At 37.0% G+C, this 21,040-nt stretch overlaps 1 protein-coding gene across 4 annotated transcripts in view; it reads left to right on the top strand.

Annotated features, from left to right (window-relative positions):
• Positions 1-19,734, top strand: part of LOC131168607 (uncharacterized) — an 88,015-nt gene extending 68,281 nt beyond the window's left edge. For 2 of the 4 annotated variants that reach the window (XM_058128190.1, XM_058128180.1), the window contains exons 12-15: positions 8,196-8,405; positions 8,508-8,628; positions 18,006-18,123; positions 18,823-19,734. In XM_058128190.1, the coding sequence (XP_057984173.1) occupies positions 8,196-8,405; positions 8,508-8,628; positions 18,006-18,077 (403 nt within the window). In that variant the 3' untranslated portion in view covers positions 18,078-18,123; positions 18,823-19,734. Of the gene's footprint in view, positions 1-8,195; positions 8,406-8,507; positions 8,629-18,005; positions 18,317-18,822 lie in introns of those variants that run through there. The other 2 variants (XM_058128169.1, XR_009140361.1) reach the window with 2 other exon arrangements.
• The last annotated feature ends 1,306 nt before the right edge of the window (positions 19,735-21,040 follow it).

Below are 21,040 nucleotides of genomic sequence, written 5' to 3'. Positions count from 1 at the left end.
ACCTGAAATATATCTTAGAGAAACGTTAGTGACCTTAAGAGCAGCTAATGGGTTGATAACATCAAAACATAGTAGGAATGAAAGACCTTTAACTATTTGTTCTAACATTGGAAATTTAAAAATTTGTCTCCTAGGTTAAACTATCTAGCAGCAGTATATACACAACCTAGGGTCTGTCTATGCAATTCCAAATGCGCTGATAAATATAATGTGCATAAATTAAATCATGCGCAACATTCATAGACAACTGAGAATAACATACATGTGCAGTAAATATAAAGTGCTGAAATGTGAAGTGCACACACAATATGTTATCAGGGTTCGGCCAATACTGCCTACGTCTCTGCCTCAAGCTCACAAGTAAGAGGGTTTCCACTACGACTCACTTAATGGGTGGAGTGGCACCGTTTACAATCAAGTTAATTAATGGGGCTGATCTCAACCTACAACTACACCTTACCAGGATGGTGCACCTAACTTTCCTAATCGGGTTGAAGCCAGTCCGGGACTTTTCACAAGGCAAGTCTCCCTCTTTAGGCCCACGCCTGGATTACAATCAATTACAATACAAGATGTGTACAAAATATATGCTTCTCAACTAAGCGGATTTGTACCAGTATCAATCAATGCACATCAATAATATAAGAACTATAAGCTCAGTGCTATACATGTGCAATCAACACTCACAGTAATGACTATATCTAATCACGCACAAGAGTGTATCAACAAGCTAATCTTTGAAGCTATGTGGAGATGTAAATCTCAATCAAAGTTTAGGGTTTCAAAGATTTCTTCCAAGAGTATTCTAAATATCTCAAAAAATATTTTCTCAATATCGAAGCACAAAGAGATATTCAAATATAAGCTTGTAAAAAAAGTTTTTGCACACACAAAAATACAAGCCCAATGAGTCTTGCAATAATAATGCAAAGACTCACTTAGTTATAAGATTTTTCCCACATAAAAATTTATCAAATAAAATCGGGGGAAAAACCTAGCTAAACCCTTAATCTGAAAATCAAATATGCAATAAACAAGTGAGGGTTTCTGACACATTAGAACAATGAATAAACACTCACAAGGCTTTGATTTCTCAAAAGAATGGTAGTATATGAGTGTATAAGGTTTGTATGAAGAATAAACTTTGAAAAATTTTAGAGAAATTTTCAACTAATCAAAACGTTAATCACGCCCTAATCTGAGCAACTGAACCCCTATATATAGAATAGGTTAAAATTATAACTGTTGGGGATAAGTAGGGTATTATTAAATTTGTTTTATAACCATTTAAGAAAATTAACCCTATTTAACTTAAAATAACCACGGTAAAAATTAAAATAACCCGAGAGTTTTGGGCGCCTGACCCATGGTTCGGTCGCCTGAACAGAAACAACAGAAAAAGTTAATTTTTGAAGTTCGGGTGCTTGAATCATGGTTCGGTTTGATGACCAAAGGCGATTTCCATTGTGTCCAAGGTTCGGTTGTTTGGTCTTGAGTTCGGTTTACCGAACTCAAGTATTTGGTAGCCTGAGGCAATTTTGAACGTGAACGTTTGGGTTGCCTTCTTGGTGGAAAAGTCAGATTATGAATTCGGTTGACCGGGGATGCTACGGTCCTTTTGGTTCGGTCGCCCGAAACCAAGTCAACACTCTGACTGGTCAATGGTTTGGTCGCCCGAAGTGTTTTGAACACAACAGTTTGATCTCTCGAAGCCTCACTGATTTATCCCTCAAGTTGTGTTTTACTTCAATTAATTCCCTTGATAGTATATGTGATATTGGAGATAATCTTACGTGTAAGTGCAAGGACCTAGGGTCTTTTCTAAGGCCTTTTCAAATACGCCTAAAATCCTGGCGTCGGAAGTCAGCCTTAAAGTCATTTGATTATCCTATGGTCTGTCTACGGCGTTACTGAGCTTATAGATCCTATATGCATGTTATGCATTAATTATTACAGACCTTTCCTATTTAACTATTACAGACCCGAATAAAACATAATATAAAATTACGACAAGTGAATCTTCTGGGTCTTCTTTTGCTTTAAGATAACATGTGCCATCATACGATCTTGCTAATATGAACCTGCACACAAACTTGATAGACATTAAATACCGGAGTATTTGTTATAATCAAAACCGAGTATGACCTATAAGGTCAACAAAGTCCAAGAATGGTTAGCTAAAGTTGCCATAGAAAATCAAATAAAATTTAGGCAATAATCTTAATCGAGTGGAGTGGCAAAGGGTCATTTAGCCAATTGACGAACTTATGAAGGCATTGTTTCCCTGTAAATTTGAAGTTTAATATGTACTCGCATCTAGTTGTGCTGACCATTTTCTTTTTTTAATTATAAACAAAGAATTTAATGAGGGAAAGAAGAAAGGTACAACGTATGGAGGACAAGGGATCCTCCAACCCAGTATGGAAACAGAAAAACAGAAGGAAAAAAGTATCCACATTATAAAGCGAGTGAAGCAAAGCCATCCACTCTTGCTGCATATCAGTTAAAGAGAAAAAGCTAAGCGTGCTGTGCCCAAAAGATGCAAGAAAACCACCTTACTCCCAACTGATATGGAAGAGCATCAGAATTATTGAGATACTAAAGGAAGTGTTGTTGCTTCTTATTCGAGCCCTTGGAAGTTTATTACTCTAGTTGCTCATTTTTTCTATCTTCTTACCCAGTTCAGAGTTGGTAATATATCTTATTCAGTTTTTAGAGGATTTTTGGATGGGTAAGGTTTTGCTAGAGTTGTTGATTCATTGTCTTTTTAGACAGTCTTCCGTGCATAATGCCTGGATTAATTCCTTTTATTTTTTAGGAGGGGGCTATTCTTCTTGGGATTTTCATTCCTTCGTAAATATCAATCAGAGGGAGATTGATGAGCATACTATTTTGTTGAGAGCTTTGGATTCTTTTGTTCACTAAATGAGGAATGATTTCAGATTTGGATTGGAGATGCTTCTGATTCTTTCACTATGAAATCATTTTTCTATCATTTGTTGAAATCTTATATCTTAAGTAATAATATTTGGATGGCTGCTAAGGCCCCTTTAAGACCAAGGCTTTAATGTGGACTTTGCCTATCAATAAGATTAATACTAATGATTTGTTGTATGTAAGGAGGTCTTACGAGGCTACTAGTGCAGATATATGCGTAGCATGCTCAGAGTCGGGTGAAACCAATGACCATATATTTCTCCATTGTAGGGTTGCTAAGCAGTGCTGAGACAATCATTTGTTGTTTTTGATGAGGGGATGGTATTACCACGTACTGCCGAAGCTTTTTTTTGATGGTGAGCTTGTGTTGTTTTTGGAGGAGTAAGAAAGGTATGGTTTTATGGAAGTGTGCAGTGTTAGCTTTTTTCTTGAGAGGAATGCTAGGATCTCTAGAAAAAAACAATTAACACCTTCCCATTTATTATTTTATAGAGTTGTTTGCATTCTTTGGGGGTTTTTTTTTGGAGTATGGTTGGCCGACTTTGAAAAAGATTGGAGGGGGTCTTTATTGTAAGCTCGTTGAGGATGTCTTATTCTTTGAGATTTGTAATTCTCTCTTTTTACTGTCAATATTATTCTTTTTCTTGAAAACATATCAAAGAAATAGCAATTCCCTAATGATTCTAGAATTCCTTTCCATCCCTATGACCAAATAATTACAAAGACTGTACATCTCCAAAGAGCTTTGCTCCCCATCCCAAAGCCTTGAAATGAAAATAGAGACCATCCAAGGAAGGACAATCCCCGCTTGCTCCAAAAACACCAAACACACTATTCAATGTACTCCATGAACAAGTCCCTTGTCTACTATAGAAATGCATACAAATATGGAGATAATGCCTTATTTGGCTTTCTCCTCTAAAGCAAATCATTGATATTGATTTTATTCTTGACTGCAGTCCATTATTTTGGGGAACCTTAGGGCCTGTTTAGTTGTGCAAAACAGCTTTCCTTTTCCACTTTGACTAAAAAAGAAGGCAAATTTTCATTTTTACAGCATTTGTATGAAATAATTGAACAACAATATTTTGACACAATTTACTTGTGGAAATAGTTTTATTTTCCATCTCTGATTTTTCAAATAATTACAAAAAAGTCACCTTGTTTTCCAAATTTTTAAATTTATACAGAAAAATTGGAAAATATATTTTTTTTAATAATTATTTTCTAGATTTCTAATTCTTAATTTGCAAATGGGAGCATGGAATTGAAATCTTGGACTTTAAATTGTGTCCATTGTATGGAATTTCTTCTAAATCCGCACAAATCCAAATTCTAGCCCTAAAATCCATGATCCCAAATATTACCTTGTATAATTTTTGGAAAATTGGAAAAAAGTTGTCCTTTTTTGTAATTATTTTGAAATCTAGAAATAAAAAAATTTAAAATTGTTTTGCAGATATAAAACAAACTCTTTATTTTCTACCTTTTAAATACATTTCTTGAATAAAAAAATTATTTAAAATTTTTTATGATTTTCTGGAAAACTAAAGACTAAAATGGAAAATGTTTTCCACAACTAAATGGGTTGTTAGTTTTCCAAATACAGAATTGTGAGAGAAAAGGATTAGCACTAGACTGCATTAACTATGTGTGTGTGTGTGTATTCACATTTTCATATATCTTTTAGCTCAGTGTATTCTTAAGAAGCACAAGGATTTATTATTTGTGAATAGATTATGTGAATCCATGGATGATCATTGGAACAATTTATGTTATTATATATGTTGCTTGGGAAAGGAAATGAAGTAGATATTCAAAATTGTAATAACCATTGTGGAATTAAACTTATGAGTCATAATATGAAACTGTGGGAAAGGGTAGTTGAACATAGATTAAGGTTAGAAATGAAGATCTCAAAAAATCAAATTTGGTTTCATGCCCAAGAGATCTACTAAAGAAGCTATATATCTTTTAAGAAGACAAATGGAAAAGTTTAGGGAAAATAAGAGGGACTTGCATATGGTTTTTATGGTCTTGTAGAAAACGAATGACAGAGTACCTAAGGAAGTTCTATGGTGGGTCTTAAGGGGGGGGGGGGGGTGTATACAGTAGGCATATTGATGTCATTACAGATATGTACAATGGAGTAATGGCTAACGTAAGGACTGTAGGTGGATATGCTGAGAAATTTCCAATCACAACAAGTGTTCATCAAGAATTTGCTTTGAGCCCTCATTTTTTGCTCCAGGATGGACGTAGTAAGAGTATCCTAAATGAGGTTTCCATGATTATGTTTTTTTGGCAAATGATAGTCTTGATTGATGGAATTATGGGTGGAGTAGAATCTAAGTTAGAATTATGGAGAAAAGCTTTAGAATCTAAAGGTTCTAGGATAAGTAGAAATAAGATAGGATATATGAAATGTGATTTTAGTCATAGTAGGAGGAATATTGGAGAAACGATTAAACTTGATGGGCAAGAGGCAAGAAATCAGTAACACTAGTAGATTTCAATACCTTGGATCTATTATGTAAGCTAAAGGAGAAATTGAAGATGTAATACATAGAGTAGGTTGGGTAAAATGGAGAAGTTCTTTAGGTGTGTAGTGTGATTGTACCCTTAAAATTAAAAAGGAAGCTCTATAGGACAGCTTTATGCTATATGGATCAGAATGTTGGCAACTAAGTAGCAACATATCAAAAAAGTAAAAGTTTCCAAGGTGAGAATGCTAAGGTGGATGTGTGGTATAACACTAGAAGATAAATTAAGGAATGAACATATTCATGGTAAGCTAGTTGTAGCTCCCGTAGAAGATAAGATAAGGGAGGTGCAACTTAGATGGTTTGGCCATGTGCAATGTAGGCCAAATAATGCATCAGTGAGGAGGAGTGAGCTAGTTACTGTAAGGAGCAGTAGAGGGGATAATGGATGATTTTTATGAAGTCTCGCCGTAGAAAGTAAAAATCCTGGAAGGTAGGACGAGCAACTCAGGTCTCTTTTTCATTGGAATTGTATTGAAAACTAGGAGTTGTTCTCAAATGTTTTTCCTTTTTTTAGGAGGCTTCTTGCAAGAACTTAATTATTAACGGAAAAATATTAGAAGAATTGGTGGTCATGTTAGCATTGCTCCTAGGTGAAATATCTATAGTGTTTGATGAATTTTATTTTGGGAATTAATTGGGCAGTAGTAGATAGGATGCATAATGAGCTTGCTGCTTGGTTGGGGGCCAGAGCAGCGTGAGAAACGAGGAACTTTGTTATGTCATTCTTTTGGCCTGGTTCTTGCTGCTTGGTTTGGGGAAAAGAGTGAGAAGCAAGGAACTTTGGTATGTCGTTCCTTTGGCCTTGTTTTGGTTCAAAGAGAGAGAGAGAGGAATCCGAGGGCCTTAATAGATGATTCAACACATTATAATTTTGGCAAACAATTACTTCTTTGTTCATCACTAAAGCAAAAAGATAAGGACTCAAAGTAGATCCTTGATGTACACCTATGGTGATTAGAAATTCTCTAGTTTCTCCATCTTAAGTCCTTACACTAGTCATTACTCCATCAGTCCATCGTACATATCCTTAATGACATCAGCATACCTACTTTATACACTTTTTATTTTTCCTTTCTAAAACCCACCTTGAGAAAGCATATGATAGGATACCTAGGGAAGTTCTAAGTTGGGTTTTAGAAAAAAAAGGGTGTATGTAGTAGGTATACTGATGTCATTAAGGATATGTACGATGGAGTAATGACTAGTGTAAAGACTGTAGATGGATAAACTAGAGAATTTCGAATCACCATAGGTGTACATCAAGGATCTGCTTTGAGCCCTTATCTTTTTGCTTTAGTGATGGACCCATTGACTAAGAGTATTCAAAAGGAGGTTCCATGGTATATGTTGTTTGCAGATGATATTGTATTAATTGATGAAACTAGGGACAGAGTAGAGGCTGAGTTAGAATTATGGAGAGAAGTTTTGGAATCTAGAGACCTTAGGATAAGTAGAAATAATACAAAATATATAAAATGTAATTTTAGTAATGATAGGAGGAATATAAGAGACAAAATTAAACTTGATGATGAAGAAATAAAGAACACTTGTAGATTTTGATACCTTGGATCTATTATGCAAGCTGCAAGAGAAATTGAAATGATGTAATGCATAGAGTGTGCTTTGTGATTGTAGAATACCCTTAAAATTGAAAGAGAGTTTTATAGGACAACTTTATGACCAGCTATGCTATATGGATCGGAATGTTGGGCGACAAAGAAACATAATATCCAAAAAGTAAAAGTTGCCGAGATGAGAATGCTTAGATGGATGAGTGGTATAACATTGAAAGATAAATTAAGAAATGAACATATTCGCAGTAGGTTAGGTTTAGTTCCTATAGAAGACAAGATAAGAGAGAGATGATTCAGATGGTATGAACACTTGCAATGTAGGCCACATAGTGCACCAATGAGGAAGAGTGAGTTAGTTATTGTAGGGGGTAGTAGAAGGGGTAGGGGTAGACCTAAAAAACTTGGGAGGAAATAGTGAGTAAGGATTTAATATCCCTGAATCTGTCAAAAGAAATGACCCATGATCGCATAAATTGGTGGAAAAGGATTCATATAGCCGACCTCACCTAGTGGGACTTTAAGGCTTGGTTTTGTTGTTGTTGTAGTTAATTCGTTATTCAAATCTGATTTGTTTTGTGCATAGGTTCCATCCCAGTTAATTTTTTGTTCAAATCTGATTTCTTTGTGCATAGTTTCCATTAAGGTTTTTCTTTTAAAAAAATGTTATTTACTAGAAAATCTGTTGGATTATCTAAAGAATTTGCAAGAAATATTGACAAAAGAAAAATCAAGGTGTAGTAATAGCAAAATGCTATTTCAATTGCCTGGTCCGTGAAACTTTCTCTAATTTTCCTGAAAATGATTGGTGTGTGTGTGTGTCTGTGGGAGAGAGGGAGGGATTGAACTTGAGAAAGTCATCTCATAGGTGAAGTGTGAGCTATATATTCTGTCACACAATCATGACATTGTATTTCGGCTCAATTTTGAAAATTTTCAACATGAATCTTCTATGACACGCAACTCTTTGTTGTAATAAATTATTAACTGAAGGCATCCACTGGCACTGTCTGCCAATCCATCTTCAGTTATGTTGAGAGTGACAGACTTGAATACCTAAAATAAGCATAGAGAAGTAAAGATCGATGAATGTTTCTCCTAGGGTGACTGATATTGGAAGGTGTGTTTTCTATCTTTGCAGTTTTCAACTAATTTGTCAAGGTTTGAGGGATTTGGCAGTTTCCCAGTCTACTCTTCCGAAGGCAGATGCTAGAGCAGCGGTGGCTGCTGCATCGGCTGTAGATGGCCCTAAAGAGGAGCTTCAAGCAGTTATAGATCTAGTTGCAACTAATGTTCATGGTGTCTATGTTTGGAAGTCATCTCTGGAGCACGCTGAATACAACTTGTTCAGGTTACTATGATTTATATCTTACCATAAAAGTTAAAATAAGAATGTTTTGTTCAAAATATTTATTTGTGTCTGAAATGAAGTTATGTGGTGCCTTCCATGCAGGAATGTTGTTGTTAGTCTTTTCCTTGCAAAAGGACCAAATGCAAAACTTAAGAAGGCTGATATCATGGAAGCAGCCAAGATTGAGCTTAAAAGGGATATTACTAACAATGAATACATGAAGGTGTGCAAGCAGCTAGTTTGAGCAATTTATAAGTTGTTCTTATATTTAATTAAAATAAATAGGATTCTTTCATCTTTTTTCTAGAGTATCTGTTTAAAGCATTTATTGGATTTTAGCTATCTGGAAAGTACATGTTTCATGTAACATGTCATATGTTTGACTGGCATTCATGAACACATGCTCTTGGGGGAATAGTGCATTCAAATTGATTTTTTTTCTCATCAGCGAAGAAACATACTAATATATTATTAAAAGAAAGACTAGGGCATCAAGTGGATGCCTGTCAAGTACAACAAAAACACTGAAAAACAATAAAATCATTACTGCAAAGCATCGAGGAATTCAAGGATTATAAAATGTCCCTCCCAGACACCCCATATTTCCACTTAGAAATCATGGATATCCAAAAAGGTCCTTTACAGCCTGCTGAGTTGAAACAGTTCCATTAAAGCCCTTCCAAAACAGCCCACAAAATAGTGAGGAGAATGAAGAAAGAGCCCTCCATCAGATCTTGTTAATCCCAAGCCCAAATACCGTCCTCCGCCAAAGCTGCAGTTAACCACTTCTGCTTGACCATGGAAATGGCCAAGCTTTAGAAGTTTTTGGTCCAAGTATAGTGCAGAAGAATGTGCTCCACCAATTCAGCCTCATGAAGGCAAAGAAAACACCTATTTGTGTGAGAGAAGCTGTTCTTTCATGAAGATTATCATTGATTAGGATCTTCCGATGTGTAGCCTCCACATGTAAAAAGCAACCTTTGAGGCGGCTGATGTTTTCCAAATGAGCTTCCAAAGGAAATTGTTGCTGCACTCCGCTGGGTTGCTAAGGTGTTTATAATATCTGGCGCGAAATTTCCATTTTTCATTCAAGAACCACTTGGGCTTATTGGAGGTGGCCAGGTACTGAATTTTGTAGTGGCTACCGTATAAATTTGTCAGGGTACCTATCTCTCAATTGAAAACATTCCTCATCAAGGGAACATTCCAAAATGTCCTTTGATTAGCGAGCTCCAGGTGCTGGAAAATGATAGCATCTTTATTGCAGGCAAGCCTGAAGATAGAAGGGTATTTAGTGCTGAACTGGGACTCGTGACACCAAATATCATGCCAAAAAACACATCCTCCCTGCTCCTCACGTGAAAATAAATGAGAGAAAAATTTCTCCCACCTCTTTTGAGGCCCAACTGTTGTGATGGAGGCCATATTTAGTGGCAATAAATTCCCTCCAGAAAAAAATTCTTCTCATCATGATTCTTCAAAGCCACTTTCCCAAAAGTGCCTTGTTGAAAGTGAGAAGGGATTTGAGGCCAACCTTTTGCATGGGTCGTTTAGCAATCCCCCATCTAACTGTCAACGGAACAGCAAACAGCAAAGCAAAATATTTCTTTCCTTACTTCAGCCCACATTTATTTCCTTATATTTCAATTCATTATTTTGTACAGTTAGCATATATTTAGTTTACATGTATATGGCTTGACAGATTATAGTTTACTTGTATAGGGTTAGAATCATGCTAGACCTTATTTACTTTCCATGTATAGCATTCTTGTAAGGTCTATATATAATATACAGAACTCAAGGCCATTCATTTGGCTATTCGCAAAATATTTGACATGGTATCAGAGCCAGCCGACTGCTAGGTTTTTCTTCCCTTCGATTTTTTGTCTTCTTGGTTTCGTGGCTGTTGTGGTTTTGTTTTCTCTTCTGGAATTTTTCTCTGTTCTTTCGGTACTTCTGTGCTTGCGTGGCTGTTGGCACAGCAGGTTTCTGGGTTGCCATTTATTCCTCCAGTTTATGTCCTTGTGAATCTCGGCAAGCAGGGAACAGTTTTCTGTTGCTGTTTGTGACTTTCGGTAAGCAGGCACAGCAGGTTTCTGGTTTGCCACTTATTTCTCCATTTTCTGTTGCTGTTTGTGACTCTTGGCAAGCAGGCTTGTGACTTTCGGCAAGCAGGCACAGCAGGTTTCTGGTTTGCCACTTGTTTCTCCAGTTTCTGTTGCTGTTTGGAACTCGTGGCAAGCAGGCAACAGATTTCTGTTGCTGTTTCTGGCACTTATCTTCTCGGCACAGCAGGTTTTTGGTTTAAGATTTAATTTTTTAGTGCAGGGAGGTTGTTCTTGGTTTTTTCGTTTTACCTGCGTTGTTTATTTTGGGCTTTTAGATTTTCTGGTGGTCTGTTTCTTTCGGCAGTCTTTTTTTTTTTTTTTTGGGCTCCTCGATTTTCTCCATTATTTAGCATGGACTCCGCACCTGTGTGTGCCAAGTTTACGGGCAACAATTATTCTAGATGGGCTTTTCAGTTTGAACTTTTCCTGAAGGGAAAAGATCTTTGAGATCATATTGATGGCATGGATTGTGCACCCAATCCTGATAAATCCAAGGAGTCTGCAGCTTGTCCTTCATGGGCTGTGCTTGATGCTTGTCTTGGCTTCTTGGCTCGGTTGAGCCACATATTATACCCAACTTGCGACCTTATTGCACCACTCAATCCATGTGGACTTACTTAAAAACAATATATCATCAAGATAACGGTGCCCGTCGTTTTCAGTTAGAGCATGCGATTCCCATGTTTTAACATGACAATCGTTCCAACCAAGACTATTATTCGGGGTTTTTGACCCTTTGGAATGAATATTCTGATCTTGTTACTGCGGATGTTCTTGTGGCTTCTCTTCCCATTATTCAACGTCTTCACAAGACTAGTCGTTGTGAACAATTTCTTATGAAACTCCGCCTCGAGTATGAATCTATTTGCTCGTCTCTGCTAAATCGCTCTCCTGTTCCTTCTCTGGATGTTTGTTTTGGTGAGTTATTTTGTGAAGAACAACGGCTTAGTACTCAAGTTACTTTGGCACAATCTCATGGTAGTTCCGGGTCTGCCCTTGTGGCTTATGCTGCTCAATGACGAGGATCGCTTGCGTATTCTAGCACTTTGCAGTGTTTTTGCTACAAAGAATTTGGACATATCACTGCTAATTGTTCCAAGAAATTTTGCTCTTATTGCAAAAAAGGTCACATTATCAAAGAATGTCGTATCTGCCCGCAGAATCGTTAGGCCCAGGCATTTTAGACTTCTGTTAGTGTACCCCCCACACTGACTTTTGTGGCCCCTAGCTCTTCTTCAGGCGACTTCTCTGTTCCTGCACCTCCCCCATCGAATTACTCCACACTCGAAATGGTGCAACAGATGCTAATTTCGGCATTATCAGCAATGGGGCTCTAAGGTAGCAATTCTACAAATCCCTGGTATGTGGACTCGGGTGCCTCTAATCATATGACGAATAATCCCACTACCTTGTGTCATGTTCGGCCCTATGCTGGTCAATTTGCTATTCAGACTTCCAATGGCAATTCTTTGCCAATAGCTGCTGTCGGAGATGCCTTTTCTAATAAGTTCATTAATGTGTTTCTTGCTCCTCAACTTTCCACGAATCTTATTCTTGTTGGTCAATTAGTTGATAACAATTGTGTTGTTAATTTTTCTGGTAATGGTTGTGTTGTGCAGGACCAGGTAATGGGGGAGTCGATCGCAAAGGGACCTAAAGTGGGGCGCTTGTTTCCACTACTTTTTCCTGTTCCAGCACATTCTACCGTTTCTTTTATTAAGTCTTTTGCTTGTAATAATGTTTCAGATCTTAGTATGGTGTGGCATCGTCATTTAGGCCCATCCCAATGCTCAGATCTTATCTCATGTTTTGAACTCTGGTTTACTTGGTAATAAAGAACGTTCTTCTTTATCTCTTGAGTGTGCCTCTTGCAAACTTGGTAAAAGCAAAAGCTCTTCCCTTCCCTTTGTATGCTAGTAGAGCTTCTTAGTGTTTTGAGTTTATCCATAGTGATGTTTGGGGACCTTCCCCGGTTAGTTCACATGAAAAATTTAAAAACTATGTGACTTTCATTGATGATCATAGTAGATTTACTTGGGTCTACTTTCTTCGCTCAAAATTTGAGGTTTTTCGTACTTTCACTGAGTTTTTAGCGTATATTGACAATCAATATTATGTTTCTATTAAGACATTACACACAGATTGTGGTGGTGAATATGTGTCTACTGAGTTTTAGGAATTTTTGGCTTCTAAAGGCATTATTCATCAACGTTCATGTCCTGTTACTCCCCAATAGAATGGAGTAGCCAAACGGAAAAATCGTCATGTCCTAGATGTGGTTCGTACTCTCTTGGTGGAATCCTCTGTTCCATCCTTGTTCTGGGTCGAGGCTCTGAAAACTACTACTTGATTAATCGTTTACCTTCTCAAGTCCTACTCATGGAGTCTCCCTATTTTTGTTTATTTGCTAAGCAACCTAGTTACGATACCTTCGTACCTTTGGTTGTGTATGTTTTGTTCATTTACCTCCTCATAAGTGACATAAATTATCTACTCTATATGTTCGATGTGCATTCTTGGGATACAATGTGTGTCAAAAGGGATTTGTTTGCTATGATCCTACATCGCATTATACACGCATTTCTAGGAATGTTATTTTCTTTGAAAATCAACATTTCTTTCCTGTGTCCTCTGTACCCTCTTCTCCTAGTGTGATTCTCCCCTCCTTTGAGGAGCAGTTCTCGGATTCTCATCCAGTTAGTTCTCGTTTTAAACCAGGTATTGTGTATACGCAGCGTCCCCACCCACAGTCTCTTCCGGTCGCTCATCCGATATCTGATCCTACTACGCTCCAGATTCAGTTAGTTGCAGCACCTCCAGAGCCTTTGGTACGTCGCTCTTCTCGAGTGTTTGTACCCTCGAATAGGTATGGGTTTCCCTCTTCAAGTTTTGGTAACTTTGTTTTAGCTTTTATTGCTGCATTGTCCAATTTAGATATTCTTACTTCCTACTCACATGTTGCCAAGCATGATTGTTGGCAACAAGCTATGCATGAAGAAAGTTCTGCTCTAGAGTCCAATCACACCTGGGACATTGAGCCTTGTCCTCCCACCATTTTTCCTTTGGGTTGTAAATGGGTTTACTCAGTCAAGGTCCGATCTGATGGAAGTCTAGATTGTTACAAAGCTTGCCTTGTTGCACTTGGGAATAATGAGGAATATGGTGTCAATTATGAAGAGATCTTTGCTCCTGTGGCTAAGATGACTACTGTTCGTACGATTCTGACTATTGCTGCTTCCAATGAGTGGGCAGTACATCAGATGGATGCCAAGAATGCTTTTCTTCATGGGGATCTTAAAGAGTGTATTTATATGAAGCCACCCACGAGTTTGTTTCCCTCTCCTACTTCACATGTGTGTAAGCTTTGTCGTTCTCTTTATGGTATCAAACAAACTCTGAGGGCTTAGTTTGATAAATTCTGCACTACTTTATTACAATTTTCATTCAAGTTGAGCAAGTATGACACTTCATTGTTTCTTCGGAAATTAGACATGGGTATTGTTGTTCTTTTGGTTTATGTTGATGATATTGTGATTACTGGTTCCGATTCTGCTTTACTTGCTCAGCTCAAGACTCATCTCTCAGTGTCCTTTCATATGAAAGATCTTGGGTCTCACATATTTTCTTGGTCTTGAGGTGAACCGTAGTCCCTCAAGTATTTCACTCGATCAACATAAGTATGCTAGTGATTTGGTGGCCACAGCTGGCCTTCAAAAGGATACTTATGTTGATACTCCCATGGAATTAAATGTCAAGCTTTGCAAAGAGGAGGGTGATTTACTTGCTAATCCTAGTTTATACCGGAAGTTGGTGGGTAGTCTTGTCTATCTTACCATTACTAGACCAGACATTTCTTTTGCTGTACAGCAAGTCAGCCATTTTATTCTGCCTTGTAGGCAATTCTACTTGCCTTGCTGCTTATAGCGATGCTGATTGGGCTGGTTGTGTGGATACACGTCGCTCCATCACTGGTTGGTGTGTGTTCTTAGGTGATGCATTGATCTCTTGGAAGAGTAAGAAGCAAGACATAATTTATAAGTCATCTACGGAATTTGAATACTGGGCGAAATTATTTGGCTTCGAGGCTTGCTTGCTGAGCTAGATTTTTCCGAGACCGATCCTTCATCTCTACATGCCGATAATATGAGTGCTATCCAGATCACGACCAATCCTGTCTATCATGAGTGCACAAAGCATATTGAAGTCGATTGTCACTCTATCCGTGAAACATTTGAAGCTCATGTTATCACTCTTTTACACATTTCCACTGAATTACAAATTGCGCTTCACTAAGGCTCACACTTGTCATCGACATTGCTTCCTAAGTAGCGAATTGATGTTTGTTGATCAACCCGCATCAATTTGAGGGGAGCTGTCAATGGAACAGCAAGCAGCAAAGCAAAAGATTTCTTTCCTTAGTTTAGCCCACATTTATTTCCTTATATTTCAATTCATTATTTTGTATAGTTAGCATATATTTAGTTTACATGTATAGGGCTTGGCAGATTATAGTTTACTTGTATAGGGCTAGAATCATGCTAGACCTTATTTACTTTCCATGTATAGCATACAGAACTAAAGGCCATTCATTTGCCATTCACAAAATATTTGACACTAACAAGATGATATTGAAATTCCTCGCCCATGTTCCCCCATAGGAATTTGCTTTGAATGCCTTCTAGACTCTTCGCAATGGCGCTGGGGATGGGAAAAAGGATACATAAAATAAATAGGGAGATTGGATAGAGTACTTATAATTTGTTAAGTCTGACACCTTTTGAAAAGGTAATTCCTTTTTCAACCAGCCCGTTTTCTTCAAATCTGCCAATTGTGGGGTCCCAAACTCTCTTTTTTGGAATTTGGCTCCGGGGTGGTGGGACCAAGATAAGTAATAGAAAAAACTCCCAAGTTTGCAGCCCAAAGAATGGCTAGTAAAAACTCACAATAATCAGGCCCCATTGGAATGATTTCACTTTTGCCCAAATTCACTTTTAAGCTTGTGACTGCTTTGAACCTGAGGAGGAAGTGCATCCAAACTGATTAGGAGTATGTTTTATGGGCTAGAGTAGCTAGGCTCAGGAAAGCCACTCTTTGCCCATGTTTGGTGCAAAGAAAATATAGGACATGCTAAGGGAAGAAATACTTGGCCCATGCAAATGTGTTAGAGCTGGCCACTTGCCCATGTGCTCAAGCATACCAAAAGCATAAAAACACAAAATAAAGAAATTCACTCATGTCCTTGTCTTTTTCTCTTATAGACAGCAGCAAGGACTAAAATGTCTACAATGGAAATTTCGAGGGTCTCAATTTGCAAATAGAAATTGAATTCCAATTTGAATAAATATTGGAAACTTATAATAAATTATGGAATTATGAATGAAACTTTGGGAAATATTAAAATATATGATTTTGAATAGCCTCAAAGAAAAATGAAAACCTCAAATTTCCCCATTCCATTTCTTTTTCTAGGTTTCCAAGTTTTAGTCTCTATACTCGAAATTCAGCCTACTTTTGCCAAATGGAAATTGAACCCTATTTCCTTTCAAAGAACTAAGAAGTCAGAAGCAATATTTTCTTAACTGTTTATGGTTGTTTCTTTATAGATCTGAGCTAGCTCCGTCCAACCTTGTTGGCCCACTACCTAATAGCTTGAGATTTTAGGATAAAGTGGTAATCTAACATAGTATTAGAGCTGATTACCAAAAGGTCCTGGGTTTTAGTCTTGTTGCCTGCATTTACTGTGTTGTGTTTAAAAAATTTTGTATTCCTTGTAATGGGTGTTATTCATCCTTTGTTTATCTCTCCACGTGCTATTGGGCTGCACGTGCTGGGAGTGTTAAAGCTTGATATACATTGTTGGTTCAAAACCTAACAAGTTAAGGTCTTAGGTAATGTGGTCACATAACAACTATGTTTCAAAACCCAAGGTTGCATTTGGTACTCAAAATGGAATAAGGTAACAATAGAATAGAAATTGTATATGAATATAAAAATGTATGAAAACAATTGTTGAAAAAAATTTCATTATTCCTTCCAACATGGAATAGGAGAGAAACATTTCCATGTTGAAATTTGAAAATAACATTTTTTTTTATCTATTCCAGCCATATAAGGACAAATATTGGAGATAAAATTAAACTTCACGATCAAGAAATCAACAACACTAGTAGATTTCGATATCTTGGATCTATTGTGTAAGTGGACAGACAAATTGAAGAGGATGCAATATATAAAGTTAAAGTAAGTTGGGTAAAATGGAGGAGTGCTTCAAGCATGCTATGCGATTGTAGGATGCCGTTAAAATTAAAATTGAAGTTTTATAGAACGGTGATAAGACCAGCCATGCTGTATGGATTAGTATATTGGGCAACCGAAAACAACACATTAAAAAAGTAAATGTTGCCGATTTGTGAATCCTAAGGTGGGTGAGTGGTAAAACATTAAAAAGTAATGAACATATTAGCTACAAGTTAGGAATAACACTTGTAGAAGATAAGATAGGGAGGCGGCTTAGATCGTTTGGGCATTTGAAACAAAGGCAAATGGTATGCTAGTAAGGAGGAGCAAGCTAGTCATTGTTAATGGTACTAGAAGAGGTAGAGGTAGAGAGATAGACCTAAAATAACTTCGAATGAGGTTGTGAGGATCTAACAACTCTTAAGTTGAGGATAATGCCCTTGATCGCGTGAATTGGCAGAAAATGATTCATATAGCCGACCTCACTTAATGAGAATTAAGGGTTGTTGTTGTTGTATCTATTTCATTTTATAGATTATAATTTATTTATTTTTTGTGAAATCCCTATGCTGTGACACTATTCTATTCCTAGAAATACACATTCTGCAAACCAAATGTAACCTAAGTATGTACTTTGGTCTAAAGTAGGTTGTGTAGGCATATTTGTATTTGCAATTATTCTTTCCTGTCTCTTTATTATGAACATGTATATAGATGCACACATGTGCATGTACAAATGTGCAAATTCATATCCTTATACTTGATTTTCAATTTCTTTAAAGCATCATGCCAACGTGCTTCAATCTACTGACAGACTGGGTCATCGCTTGGCTGTGTTTTGCCAGTTACCTTGATTATGCTGCAAGTTTTATGTGACTATTATTTGTCTCATGTTTTAAACATTCTGTGTCGGCTACTTGAATCCTTTTCTGCTGCTCCTCTCAGGCTACATTCATTCATGCTATTCTACTGTTAGCTGCATTCCTGGATAACTTACAGGCTATCATGTCTTGGCTTATTTCCACATCCACATTTTTCTTGGTCATCTTGCTTTCTCTTGCAGTCCCTTTGATTTTGAAGTATCTTGAATTAAATCAATATAATTTTTTATGAGATTGCCTTCTCATAATTTGTTTGCAAATTGCACTGTGAGCTCCTCTTCAAAGAATCAAACTTATTTTTTTTATACCGAGTAGACAGTCCTGCAGTTGTTTGCCTTGATTGAGCCTATGCTATTTCTATTTGGTATTTTCAGGTCTTGGGTGAATTGTGTGTTTCCAGAGGTGCTGCTTGGGTCTTGAAAAGTGGCGATGGAAATCCAAAATGATGTGTTCATAGTGTTCTTCAAATTGATGATTAATTATTTTCTTAAGGTAAGAAGAGCGGCAATTACCATATGCCTTTTGGTTTATTATGTTGGACAGTTTGAGAACCAATATGTTACCCCTTTTTCAGCCCGCATTTAGGCATGCTTTTGTTGAACTATTGTGGCCAGATGGCTGTATTGATGTTTAGAGCTGCTCTTTTTCTTAATTAAATTAGATATGATGCTTCATGCTTTTACTTTTGCTCTGGCCTATGGATTATCTCCCACCCCTTTCAGTATTATTAGTATGCACATGAGAAATGCATTCATGTGTGAAAAAAATTGGATATTTATTTATGTGTGTCAACCTAGAGAACAGTATCTCCTAAATAATTTCAAAATTTTGAGCAAAGTGGAAATTTTCCTTCTTAAGTTCTTAAAATTAGAATTCACGTTTTAGAATGTTTAAACCCATCTCCCATGGCTGGGAATTTGTGTGCAATGTATGATGCCGTGGAATGAAATGAGCTAAAATTGTACAATATGTACAATAAAGTAACCAATTGGCTCACAGCACATTCCATTCCTATATACCTAATATTATGTTGATGTGTAAATCATTTCCACTGGTTGACGAGATAATTAGCAACTGTTGCAGCTGGTCAATTGTCATGAAAAAGGCCGTTTACATTTTGAAATTCACCAGTGGCCACTTCAGTGCTGTATTGCTGGCATTGATAATAAAGATTTTTTGTTTTCTTTGCAGTTGCCAGGATTTTTTTGGCCCAGGCAGTTTTGTGGAGACTGGATGCTGGCGCAGGGGATATTTTCCTACACTTGGCTGTTTCTTTCTTAAGTGGGATTTATCAGCTTTATGTTGGTCTGCATTTCCCCATGGAAAATCAGGATGCCAGACTCATCCAAGTCATAATATGCCCATTGTTCATATTTTCTTGTTATTAAAAGATGATACAATTATGGCAGCGATCCTGTTTCTTATTCACACCAGTTTATTTGCAAGCAGTATTGCATCACCTGCCTTGGTGTTTTGGCCTTTCAATATCGTTTACATGCAAAGCGCAGCGCAGGTGCCGTGGTTTTTGTGTGTTTCTGGCTAATGGATTATGGAAGGCAGGAAATTAAAACTATTCAACATTTGTTTGTGTGGAAGAGAATTAGGTGGAGAGCATCATGCAACGTACAATTTTGGTTTCTCCTCAATTGGGTCGGAGGGAATTTAGAGATGTTCATAAGAGTTTTACTTGTCTAGGCGGCACTGAACCCTGAAAGAGAAGCAGCAGAGAAACTGCAAGGTGATGCGAGACCATATATGAATGGCGGGGTTTTTACTGTCCACCATTTTGGATTTTTGTCTGAAGCATAATTATTGGAGTGGATGTTAATTGCAAGACGGATTTTACTGCCAGTTTTCCAATTAGTGGAAATCAATATGCCCTAGTTGCAAGTGGCATGTAATTAGTCTAGGCAAACACAGGCTGGAAGAATTGATTATTAAAAGCCTTGCATTTGTTCAGTTGGCACAGAATGGTCTTTGGTTATTGAACTTAGCTAGGGGTCTGTTCAAGTCGACACAATGGAATGTTCAAACTCGACTCACAATGCTGAGTTTGGAACTTGACTCGAACTCATTTAATAACAAAATTATTGAACTCAAGCACAACTCAGTCGCAAGTTCTTAAAACTTGAGTTTGATTCAATTAAGCTTAGTTTGATTATAAATTAATATCATGTATATGTAGTATTTAATGTGGGTATAAAATATACATTGTATGACGATTTATAAAAAATGATAAAACTACAAAAGCTTAGTCAGGCTTGTGAGTAGCATTACGAAGAACTTGATCGTTAAACTACTCGAGGAATTCAACTCGAATTTGTATGGTCAACTCACGAAGTTGAGTTCAGTAGTTTGCAAATAGGCTTGAACCTAGCAACATCAAAAGGATGCCTCATTTTTGGTTTTGCAAAAATGCCAAAAATTACGATTCTTGTTATCTTACGATCTGGCTTTCCTCTTCAATTATGATATGATATTATGATAAATATTTGGCAGATTGTTTTGTAAAATATATTGTTGATGTTTTTATTTGTTTGGAATTGGAATTCTGATTATGGATTTAAATTTATATGAATCTGAACAAAATATTATATAAAATTTTGTTGAGTTTTGGCTATATTCACGCATGTAAATTCGAAACTCTGAAATTTGTTGTTTCAAACACAATGTGTATTTTTAAAATTATATTTTGTCAAACAGCACACCTGCACAAACGCTCATCATTCAAGGTATCTACTGAAAACAAGTGTGATCACGCATGTCCTAAAATAAATACCCATCCACTAGGTATACCTTACAAAGTTTTTACAATCACCCGTCAACATTGGCTTTCGAATAAAAAAGAGTGCCAAAAAATCATCCAATTGCAAAAAAGAAAGAGAATGTCTCGTTTCATCTTCAGGTTGAATTCCCTTTAGCCGCATCCATGTGCACCTACAAACATTGTAACTTCAAGGTTAGCCCCAAAATCAAAATTTCTCATTCATTAGTGGTCTTGTAATAGTTTGAGGCTCATGCATTTGAACTGAAGCCCTAACTTGGGCTTATTCTAGAAGCCTATAGTGGGTCTATGTTTGAATTTAAGTTCAAATTTGGGCTTATTTTATAAACTGAGGCCCACAATTGGTTGGTATTTGAAACCAAATCTATACTTGGGTGGGCTTGTAATTCGGTTAAGAGGCTTAAACTGCCCTCCTCAGGTTTAGGCTCAACATTCCCACATCACCCTTACTCTTTACCTTCATTCTCTTCCCTGACCTCTTAGGCACCCTAGAAGGCATTCAACTGTAGTATATTCCTTTGCAATGCCCCCTTTTTTTTTTTTTTTGAAAAAAGGGGACGACATCTCCTATTTTTATTAGAAAACCCCTCACTTATGGCGAACGAATACCATGGTTCCAAGCTT

This window comes from Malania oleifera, chromosome 1, assembly GCF_029873635.1.
Source record: "Malania oleifera isolate guangnan ecotype guangnan chromosome 1, ASM2987363v1, whole genome shotgun sequence".
Lineage (NCBI taxonomy): Eukaryota > Viridiplantae > Streptophyta > Magnoliopsida > Santalales > Ximeniaceae > Malania > Malania oleifera.
This window is presented reverse-complemented; position numbering and strand designations above follow the sequence as displayed.